General features: G+C 54.0%; 1 protein-coding gene across 1 annotated transcript in view; it reads left to right on the top strand.

Annotated features, from left to right (window-relative positions):
- The first annotated feature begins 2,324 nt into the window (after positions 1 to 2,324).
- EFNB1 (ephrin B1) overlaps positions 2,325 to 11,442 on the top strand; it is a 53,346-nt gene continuing 44,228 nt past the window's right edge. The window contains exon 1 of the mRNA XM_062640073.1: positions 2,325 to 2,584. Coding sequence (XP_062496057.1) covers positions 2,469 to 2,584 — 116 coding nt within the window. The 5' untranslated portion in view covers positions 2,325 to 2,468. The remainder of the gene's footprint in view (positions 2,585 to 11,442) is intronic.

Raw genomic sequence — 11,442 nt, 5'->3', positions numbered from 1 at the left:
GGGAATGGGACAGCATCCTCCTTCTGTATTCCCAGGCTCTGGATCCCCACCTGAGCCTGTGCGGGGAGAGCCGTCATTGCCATGGCAACTGATCATGATGTCATCGGCAGAGGTGATGGAGCAGGGATGGCAAGAATGGGCAGGCAGCAGGCAGGGCAGGCAGCACTTCCCTTGCCCCAGCCATGCTGGTTGTTCTCTCAATCTCCCCTCCAAAACCTGACAATAGTTTTCTTTCCCTGTTTGTTTTTTCTCCTTCCTCAAGTATTTTCATTCCTTTTGAATCAGGGCATCCTCAGATGAGCACAAGGCCCAGCTGCTCGTGCCCCACACACAGAACCATAGAACGGTTTGGGTTGGAAAGGACCTTAAGATCACCCAGTTCCAACCCCCTACCATGGGCAGGAAACCTCACACTAAACCATGTTGCCCAAGACTCTATCCAGCCTGGCCTTGAACACTGCCAGGGATGGAGCATTCACAACTTCTTTGGTGCCTCACCACCCTCACAGTAAAGAAATTCCTTATATCTAACCTGAATTTTCCCTGTTTCAGTTTAAACCCATCACCCCTTGTCCTGTTGCTACTCTCTCTGATGAAAAGTCCTTCAGTGAGGTTTTTTTTGGGTAAAATACAGAACCTTCACTGATGCAGGGTGCCAGAGGAGAAACAGGGATATCAGTGAGGGAAGAAACAAGGGAGACAAATGTGTCTCAGGGTGCAAACACAAACCCAGGGAGTTCTGAATGTGTTTAGTTGAAAGTGAAGTGCCCCCAGTGGGGTTTATCTCCATTTGTGAACTAGAAAGTGAACTGACCTGATCTAAAAAAATACATTTCTTAATAAAAAGCAAACTGACTCCAGAGTGGGGATATTTACTGTAAAAATTTTCATAATAGAAACTGAACCGACTCTGAAGGGTTTTTACAACTTTGTCTAATAGAAAGTGAACTGACTCGAGCTGTAATTTAGATTTCCTTCATAGAAAGAAAACTGATGCTGGAGGTTTTCTACTTATTTTTGTAATAGAAAGTGAAGTGATTCCACAGTTGTTTATTTTTAAATGTTCTTAATACAAATAGAACTGACTCCGAAGTTTGTTTGTTATTATTGTTATTGTAACATAAAGCAAACTGGGTGAGCTTTGTATTTTCCTTTTTGCTTTCTGAATGAAAACTGAACTGACTCTGGAGTTGGTTGGTTGCTTAATTTACAAACAATTCCTTCTTTTAATTTTATCAGTAAAACTGGAATTAACTGCAGAGGGGGTTAAAAATTATTTTTCTTTTTGTAATTAAAAGTGAACTGACTCCAGAGATTTCAAAAATATTTTCTCAATAGAAAGTGAACTGATTCGGGGGGTGAATTCAGGAAATGAACTGATTTTGGGGAGGTTTTTTGGAATTATGGGTTTATGACGATTGTGGAGTTTGTTTTCTTTCTTTTCTTTTTCTCCCCAAACCCTCCAAACTTAAAAAAAAAACAAAACTTCACCAAATTAAAAAAAAAAAAAAGAAAAAGGGAAAATCTCAACAACCTCCAAAGCCCTCCAAAACCCTTCAAAAAAACCCCAAACCACCTCAAAACCACACCAAAACCTCAAAAACTTCAGAAACAAGCCCCCCCACACACCCTGAACAGTCAAAAAAACTTCAACAAAATTAGAAAACATTCAGAAAAACCTTATAAAAACCTCCAAATACTTAAAAGACCCCCAAAACTTCAACAAAACTGCAAAAAAAAAAATTAAAAAATATTAAAAACCTTCAAAAAGTCTCACAAACCTCCAAAAATCTTTTAAAAAAAACCAACTCCGCCAGGATTCAAATAAACCACCCCGGAAGGTGGATTCTGCAGCCCCTAAGGGTAAATCAGCCTCACCCGGAGCCGCTCCGCGCCCGAACCCTACCGGCCTCTCCCCGCCGCTCGCTCCGCTCCGCTCCCTCCCACGGTTCCCAGGCGGGGCCGCTGCCACCGGCGCCCGCTGGGGGGCGCTGTTGGACCGCGGCTGAATGACGGGGCGGCGGGGCTGTGCCATCGGGGCGGGGATGAGCCGTCGGGGCGGGGATGAGCCGCCGGGGCGAGGGGGCCCCGTGCCCACAGCGGCCGGTCCGCACCGCCGTGCCCCCATCCCCTCCCACCTCACCCGGTCACCGCTCCGCGGGGGCAGCGGATAAAGCTGGGGGGGGGGTGTGTGTCAAAAAGTGGTACGCGCGCCCTTTAAGAGGCAGGAGTGGGCGTGTCCCGCCCCGCAAGGCCCCCCCCCGCGCCACTCAGCGATTGGCCGCTCCGCTTAGGGCTGCCCGTCCCGCTGCCTGCGCGGAGGAGTAGAGTGCTCGTCGCGGCGGGCGGCGCCGCTGTGCGGGAGGAGACGGCGGCGGCGGCGGCGGCGGCGGGGCGGGAGACGGAGGAGGGCGGCGGGGAAGCGGCATGGGCGCCTGACGCCCGTCCCGTCCCGCCGCCGAGGGACCATGGCGCGGCCCTGCGGCGGGCGGTGGCTGCTGGGCGTCCTCCTCGCCCTGTGCCGCTTGGCCGCGCCGCTCGCCAAGAGCCTGGAACCGGTCTCCTGGAGCTCCGGTAACCCCAAGTACGTGCAGCGGAGGGGCGCGGGGGAACGGGGGGGGAGAACCCGCCTCGGACCCCCTGGCAAAAAAAAAAAAAAAAAAAAAAAATTCTTACCAAAATCCGGGAGAATCTGACGCGCGCACAAAAAATTTTAACCAAAACCGCAGGATTTTTAAGGAAAAAAATCCCTCCCGTGGAGCGGAGCGGGCAGCGAGGAGCGGCTGGAGGCTGCGGTCGACGGACGGAGAGGAGCGACCCCCGGTTGGAGTACGGACCCCTCGGCGAGCCCCGGCTGGCGGGGCCCCGGCGGGCTCCCACCTTCTTTTGTGCTTTATAAAATACTTTGATTTTTTTTTTTTTAACTAGTTTTTAAAAATCCCGTTGGTTTTTAGAGCTTTTCTTACCTTTAAATCTTTTTTTTTTAATTTTTCAAAACGCGTTTTATTTTTTCGAGTTTTACAATTTTTCTTTTTTTTTTTTTTTTTTGTTTTTTTTCCACCTTGACGCTGTTTTTGCCCCGGGATTTAGGGCAGGCTCCGCCGCCCCCCACCCGCCCGCGCTCCGGAGGGGGGCCGGGGGGCCGCCACCGCCCCGGATCGCCGCCGCTAGAGCTGGATTTACTGCCTATACTTTGTGTTGGTTTTGATGGGTTTTCCCTTTGCTAAGCGGGAGGGGGGGCGGTGGAGGGACCCCCGGTCCGGCGGGGAGAGCCGGGCCCGAACAAAGCCGGCGGTGGGGTGCGGACCCCCCCCCCCCCCAAGCCTTGCCGTATGTACAGCTGAATTGCATAGATGTGTGTTTATTATAGATCTATGTTTGTTATATATATGTATGGGGTGTGTGCGTACGTGTGTCTGCCCCGGCTGAGGAGCTGGAACAATGCGAGGGGGCTTTTGCAGCACGCCGGGATGGAGGGTGAGGAGCAGTGAAGGTGCCAGGGTGGTGGTTTTGGTTGCCCTCTTGCTGGGCTGTATCTTGTAGATCGCAGAGTGTTTGTTTATCTTAGCCCCTTCTGGGTTTGAAAGAAAATAATCCTGCCTTTAGGTTGAGGTTGTATTTTTTCCCACCACCACATTTGTCAAAAAAAAAAAAAAAATGGAGTTTTTTGAGGTTGTAGAGAACCGAAATAATTTGGACAACTGTCTTGCTTGGACGCCTGTATTTCAACCAGACCTTTATTTCGTTGTGTATGGGGAAAGCAACTTCGCGGGCACACATTGCGGAGGTGCCGCCTAGTGCTGGGACAAGCCGTGAGGGCTCCCACGAGTTGATCCTCCTGCGTGGCATGGTTTTCCTTCCCATCCCTTTGGTGACGGGAGCAGAACGAGCCTTGACCCTTGGGAGCTGCTCCGCTGGGTTTGCGAGTCTGTGATGCTGGCGACAGGAGGCCGGTTGTTTCCAGAAAATACCTTTTATTGTTGAAGAAAGGGCAGCTGGAGGTAGAAACCTCTTTGGCTCAGTGCTGGTGGGGGATGCCATGTCACCCCAGTGCTCTTCGTTAGCCTTGGCTTTATTAAAGGCCTAAGTCTGGGACAGCTGCGGGGTGATGAGGTGGCCATGGTGGTCGATGGCATGATGGTGGGTTCCGACCACCCTCCCATCTGCTGGGGGCCGTGCTGGGCTCGTCTCTGGGCTTTCCCCCAGGTTGGAGCTCTGTGGTTGTCTGCCTTTCGTGTGGTTTTCTGGGTGCGTGTTGTCCCATGTGGGGACCTCTCCCTTGGGCAGTGCGAGGAGGTGGGAAGTGCCTGGAATGCTGGCGTTCCCACCCAGAAACGAATGGGTGCTAGGGAAGGGTCCGTGGGGGTGGCGGTTCCCAGCCATGGGGCCACTTGTGCCCCATCAGTCTGTGTCCATGTGGCCTGACCCCGAGCCCTTGTCTTTAGGGTTCGCCTTTGTGGTCCTTTGCTTTCTTTTATGCCTTCCCGCTCTGCCTTCGATGTTCACAGGTTGCGTGGTGTTGGGTAGAACCTCCTCAAGCCCCCTCCTGCCAGCAAGCCAGCCTAGGGAGCGGTGTGCTGTACAGAGCCCATCTCCAGCTCCAGGAAAAGCCATGCTCTTTGTTAGGCTGGAATGACTCCCCTGGATAGATGCATTAACCCCCCCGCATGTACTCCCCACTATACTCCAGGCTTTCAAACCCCTTCCTCCGCTGTTTCGTGGGCGCTGCCGTGCCTGTGCCAGCTCTCCTCCCCGCTCTGCTGAGCTTCAGCTTGTGTTTTTAGAGTAAAGAGAGCTAAAGCCTTTAAAAATAACACGGCTAAGTGGAATTTTCCAACAGACACAAGGAGAAAGCATCGCGCGTTGGGGCCGTTTGGCCTTGGTGCTATCACTGTAAATAATGAAAATATTTTCCTGCCCTTTCCTCCCCTGGGCAGCTCGGGGCTGTGCTTAGAGCGTGTGGGCTTAAACTTCACCGGGGCGTTACCAGCAGGTTCCTGGTCTCGTGGTGGTTATCAGGGCGATGCTGATAACGCACCTGATGGAAGGAACGATTTCCTAATCGAGTTAAGTTTAGCTTAAGCTGCAGCACTGTCTGCCGTGCTGGGGAAGCGTTTCTCTTTGGTTCCTAGGTGTGTGCCCAAATGCCAGCAGTGAAATCATCACCACCTTCCGATCGTGAATAATTCACTGTCTTTAAAGGGGAAAAAATAGGCCTAGAAATGCTTTCGCTGGGTGAAAGGTGGTGATTGTCACAAACCTGAGGCTAAGTTAGATCCCCTCGAAGCGAGCTGCATGTGGAGCCCCTTGGGAGGGGTCTCAGGGAGCCAGTATGGCCTTAATTTTATTCCATCGTGTCTGAAGGGCCCTTTTGGGATTTCCTTGGCCCTTTTGCTGCTCGGCTGGGGAGGGGGGGGGAACGTGCTCTTGTTGGACAGCCGGGAATTGCTGGCGAAATTCTGGCTAAATCCTTCCTCGACTCCCTTGGCTGTGATTTTGGAGAAATACTGACCCTGGTGGGCTCCTGTGCCGGCTGTTAAAAGGAAGCATTTCTAATAAAATATGGTTTGGAAAATTCATTTCAGGCTGGAATTCACTTCTCCAGAAAGTATTTTAATAAGAAGGTGGGGGGAAATGGGACACATCATCCGCGCAGCTCCGAAGAGCGGGTTGTTTCAGCTCTGCTTTTCTCTCGCCCTTTATATAAAGTTTTACTCAGCTCCATTGGCTCTGTGCAGCAACCCAGAAACTTCCTAAAAACAAAATAAATGCATTTATTTAATAAAAAAAAAAAGGCAGGGGGAAGAGGAAAAACCCAGACAAAAAGTCTTAATCCTTTCTGGTATTTTTATTCTGTCTTTAATGACATTATGGTGTCCTATTGAATTCTGTAAGCGCTGAGTTTGAATCCTGGCATATCTTTGCCATTTTTAATGCCTTTTACGAGGGACGAAGTGCTCTCGGGAAGGCTGGTTCCGAGGGAAGGGCTGGCCTGGAGCTCTGCGGCGGTGGGCTCGCTCTTGTCGGAGCACATGTAATTTAATTACCATACCAGTGGGTGCATGAGGCGCTTCGCAGTGCAAGGAGTTGGGAAATAGTGAAAGCAGGCTCCTTTATGTGTAATTAAAAGTTGTGTTCAGTTCGCATAGTGTTTGGGGAGCACGAGGGGGCTGAGCAGTGGGGGGGGCACAGTGGTCCTGTATGGGATGCAGTAGCCCCTCCACTCTTCCTTGGGCTTTGCTTAATCTCTGCAGGGTGGTTTGGGTTAAGTGAGCCTGGATGGTCTTCATCCTGGCTGGAGTTTCACTCTTGGAACTGAGGAGCCCTTTCCAAGCCCGTAGGTTGCTGCTGAGTGCCCAAGAGCATGGGGGGCTCTTGCTCTCACTACCCCAAAGCATGGGCCCATGTCTCAGCAGTGATGTTACCCTTCCTGCTGCGCCTGGGGGAAGGAGCACCCAGGGCTCCTTGCATGTCGTTTGGGAATGACTTCATTAACTTAAATTAAAAAACCAACCAAAAAAAAAGTGAAGGCAGGGCTGCGGCTATTGCAGTAGCTGGGTAAATACCACTGGATTCTATAAAATGGATTTAACTGCTTCCTTTAAAAGAAAAAAAGAGCCGTGATGGGGTGTCTGATTGATTGTAAAAGGAGCTGTAGCTTTCTCAGAGCAAAACAGCTGCTGCAGCTCCTCGGAGCCTCATGGCAGCGGGGACGAGGATGGGGCTTTTGTGCTGTTTCTGGCTGTGGAGGGCTGGGATGGAGCTGTTGGGGGGCTCCTTCCCTCCGCTGCACCTGAGCCACTTCATTGCTTTGGTTATTTCAACTATTACTTGGATCCCCGTCCCAAATGGGCTGTGTGTGGATGTGCCCATGTCCTTGTGAGGTGCAGCTGAGTGGGCAGGGGTCCCCTTGAGCCCTGTGGATGTTTGTTCAGGTCATGGGGATCACCAAGAGCCGTGGTGCACGTGCAACCCCTTGCACAGCACATGTCAGGAGGTGTTTGGGTTGTCCCTGGAAACTGGGGGCTTAGTGGTAGGGATGGCCCCTTGTTTCCATGCAGGATTTCTGGGTCCCCACAGCCACCCTGGGGCACCCTAGTCCCTGCCTTGCTGGCACCCAGCGGTGGCAGCGCTGCTGGGAAGCCTTGTCTGCCCGAGGAGTGCTGGGTCCGGTGGGAAAACATCTTGTACCGATCAGTAGCACATGCTACTTGGAGTCTGGCAGCTGAAACAGGGTGGGGAGAAACAAAGCTGAAATCCATTCTGTGTCTCATTAATGATTGCTTGTATTGGGAGAGCAGGAGGAGGACTCTGGGCTCGGTCCTATCTTGGCGTCACATCTGGACAGGAATGTGGTGGCGGTGCTGCGGGGCTTTTGTTGTGCTCCCGTCGAAAGAGCTGAGGTCCTGCTGCTGCTTCCCAATGCTTTTCACCTCCCTTCCCTCCTCCTCTGGCAAGCAGAGGGGTGGTGGTGGTGATTCACATGCTTGTGGAGAGGTTTGGTGCCCCTCAGTGCACACCCGGCATCCTTTGGGGAGGTTTTTCTTGCCCCTTGTGTGGCGTCTCTGGTTGGAGCACTGGTGCTGTGCTGGAGCCTCCGGATCCCGGTGCTCCCGGCTCTGCCAGCCTATCCAGGCTCAATGCCAGATGAGTCGGAAGAGCTGGGCTTGGTTAGGCTGGATTTGTGAGTGGGGTGGGGTTTGCATGGCCCCTGCACTTTCAGCAATGGGTTTCTTCCTCTGGGGTGGGAGCTGAACCCCGCAGAGGCTGTGGGTGATGCTTGGAGGGGAAGGAGGCTTTGGGGGGGCAGAGGCTGGGTGAACAGACATGGGGGGATTACTCACGATGGCTTCTCTGTTTGCTCTCCCTGCCGGCGCCCCTGGGCAGGGTCCCACCCGGCCCAGGTGCCGGCGTGGCAGTGCTGCCCCGGCCGAGCCAGCAGCTGTGCTTCAAAAATGCCAGCTATTTATAACCCTGGCTCTGCTGCTCTGGAATAACCTTTTCCTACCCACAGCCGGCCCTTCCGCGGTGGGCTGCTCCCCATTCCCGAGGCTGTGAGACCAGGGGCTGCATAGAGAAGCCCGAGTAGGGGGGCTTGTTGGCGTCCAGCTGTGAACTTCCCTCAGTGTTTTCCATGTGCTCCGTCATGGTGTGCCCACGTGTGTGCCGTGTCTGCTGGCGTGGGCATTCATGGGGTTGAGCCGTGGTGAGAGGCTTAGTGTTATCCCGGTTTGATGTGGATTGGTTCTTGCTGCTGCCAGCATGGAGATGCTGGGGGCAGGATGACCATGGGACATGGCACAAGCTCTCTAACCCAGCACCTTCAGCCTGGAGTTTTGGAAGTGCCTTCCTTGTGGTGGCCAAGCCCCCTCCTCTACAAAGGCCTGGGGTGGGTGCCCTCCCTGGGAGAGGGTCCTGGCTGGTTTTGGTGGCACCCAAGCTTTTCTCACCGCTCCATGTGCAGTGATAGGACACAAGCATCCCGTTTCCTGGCAATCCCTTTCTGTGTACCCAGCAGCAGCTGGTCGCTCACTGGCGTGCAGCACAAGCCCAGCCTTGGGGACTGTCTGTCCCCCCTGGCTTTTGGCATTCAGTGGCTTCCGAGTAGGTCCTTCAGAAAGAGCAAAGAGTGTTTTCATGGCTTATCAGCTATAAATACCCTCACACCGTTAATATTGGTCACCGAGTGTTTGCATGTTTTCCTTCTCTTAATGAGCTGGGAAACGTCTGTGGTTGCACATGCATTAGCGGCAAGGCTGAGACTCGACACGTCTTCTCTTTGCTACTGATTTCAATGTTTTAGTGGGTTTGTAAAATGTGTGAGCTCAGTCTGGCATGTGGGTTTGCACACAGGGCCGGCAGCCTCGGGTCTGGCAGCAGCACAGAGTGATGCTCGGGGACGCGGTGATGCTCGGGGATGTGGTGGTGCTGGGCTCCGGTGTTCTTTGTTCTCGCTGTAGTATCGCAGCCAAACGCGAGGGGGAGGTCCGCAGCCCCCCGGCTCCCAACAAGGTTTTGGGGGGCAAATTCTTGATGGGTGTTGGAAAGGAGAAATAAGCTCAAATGTGCCTCCCCCCCTTAAAGTGGAGGACGGCTGGTTTTTGCCTGGGCGGGGGTCAGGGCAGGCTCCCCCCGTGCTGGCAGGGCTGACGGCGTTGCCTGCCTGCAGCCGGGCGGGCAGCATATGGAAAGGATCTGGGTGTAATATCCCGGGCTGCAGCGCGGCTTTGCTGAAGAGGCCACTTCAGCAGGGGACGCGGCGTGGTTAGTCCTCCCGGCTGACACATCCCAGGCCTTCCTCAGACTTGAAAGAGCTTGAGTTCGCCTTTGAATCTGAGGATTTATAGCCCTTTTAGGCCTCTCCAATAAAAGCACGGCTCCCTCCTCAGACAGAGCCCACCGTCTCCCTCCTCCAGGCTCATTATCCTGGGGATTTGTGTTGCTTGCTCTCGCTCTGTTGTTCGCTACTGCCGCTTTCTTCAGATGTGTGGCCGAGAACTTCAGAGCATAAAAGTGGAGCAGGAGGAGCTGAGGGTCCCGGCCGCTCTGCCAGGATGCGGCCTCTGCCATGATGTTGAGCAGGGAGAGGACCCCTCATTCAGTCGTGCTGGGTGGTTGCCAGCATCTTCCGCTGTAGCTGGGGAGCGTTGGCTTCCCTTGCGCCATGTGTTCCTGGAGATGCCCCTGCCATCCCTCGAGGGCTGTGAGCAAACTGGGGTGAGTTCCTGTCTCTTTGGGTGAGAGCCGGGCGTGCAGCGTGCATCCACCCATCTGCCTTGTCTCGGCACATGCGGGCACTTAAGCATCCTCATCTCTACAGATCCTGTCTGCTTTATACAGGCACGTCAAGCCTCTAACTGTTTAAAGAGAGTCTTAGGAAAGAGTCCAGAGAAACGACATAATAATTATTGTATTACAAATTGTTTCCTTTAATGGGCCCTGTCGGATCACTCAGTCTGCTAAACACATTGTGCCCTCCCCCAGCCCTGTGTTGCTGCGGCCCCTTTCCACTGCTCCAGCCTCCCCTTGCAAACCCAGCCCGTTGGAAAATTCCTCCTGCTGAGGAGCCCGGGTGGTGGGGCGAGGGATAGGGGACCACGGGCACCTGCACTGTGTCTGTGGGACAAGGGGAGGATGCGGTGGTTACATCTTGAAGAGAGGTCCTCTCGCTGCAGTGTGTGGTGGTCTCTGCCCTTTCCCTTGCTCCAGAGCCTTGCAGTGCCCTGGATTCTGCTTATCCCAAGGGCTTTAAGGCCAGTGGTACACCCAGCTGATGCTCAGGGCTTAAGGGCACCTACTCACTGGCCAAAAACGTCTTGTCCTGTCTGCACTGGTGCCGCAGGCAGGGCCGGATGGGCAGAGTGAGCTTCCCACCCTTCCCTGGTGCGTTTCGATGCTTGCGTGGTGGTGGTGGATGGTTCCCAGACAGCCTTTTGGCAGCTCCCACCCCCGAGGGCTCACGGGGTGTAAGGAGAGGAGCCACCAGCGGCAGTGCAAATTTTTTCGCTGCCCCCAAAGACTGAACGTGTTGGAATTAAGCAGCAGGTTACGTTTCTTCAAGGCCGAGCAGCAAATATGTTTTAAATTTGGCAGCCGGCAGCGGAGAGCGGGTGGGAGAAATTTTCCAGGTATTGCGTTACACTTTCCCCTAAAAGGGCTCTGCTTTGGGGATGGGGATTAAAGGGAAGAGAGGAGGGGGCAGCCCCGGGAGCAGGGATGGGGGCCTGTCCCCCTGGGGCACCTCGTCCCTCCACGTGCTCGCAGCCCAGTGTGCTCCCAAGGGTGTGATGCTCTCCCTGATGGCTGACTCAGGCCCTGCTCTGGGCAGAGATGTGCTGCAGGGGACGGCCGGGATTAAGTTTTGGGCTTCCTCCCTCTGGGTGCGATGGGAAATTTCCACCTGGCTGTAGGCACCACCCTGCTCCAGCCGGGCTCTGCCTCCTCTCCTCCTCTGGTGTCTTTAAGAAACATGCTTCATGCAAGAGCGAACCTGGGATCCGCTCCCAGCACGGAACTGGGGCTCAGCCAATTAGTCAATTATTTTAGAAGAAGAAAATGAAAAGGGAAAAAAATCCTTATATTTTATAGGGGAAGGTCTGGCCAATGCATCAGGCAGCAGCGCCTCTCCTGCAGGAAGCACTGAGTCGGGGGGAGCTGAGGCTCTGCACAGCTCCTGCCCTAGAGACCTCTGCCTGTAGTTGCTCCGCTCTGGCATGTCCCCCTGTGGTGGCGGGATGAGGAGCTGCCCCTTGCATCAAGCAAGAAATGCGCTCCTGGCATCTTCCAGTGCCCCTTGCATCAGGCTGTCTTCCCCAGCATGTCCCCTGTCCCAGGGCAGCCAGGCGGGTGGTCTGTGAACATCCCCTCCGGAGCTGGCACTGGTGCATCCCATTGTTCCCAGCTTCCTTGGCAGTGGGAGGAAGAGGGAGATGCTTCCCCAGG

Source organism: Pezoporus occidentalis, unplaced genomic scaffold, assembly GCF_034315485.1.
Source record: "Pezoporus occidentalis ecotype Australia unplaced genomic scaffold, CSIRO_AGI_Poc_V1 ctg63, whole genome shotgun sequence".
Taxonomy (NCBI): Eukaryota; Metazoa; Chordata; class Aves; order Psittaciformes; family Psittacidae; genus Pezoporus; species Pezoporus occidentalis.
The sequence above is the reverse complement of the archived record's forward strand: the minus strand, read 5'-3'. Positions and strand labels throughout refer to the sequence as shown.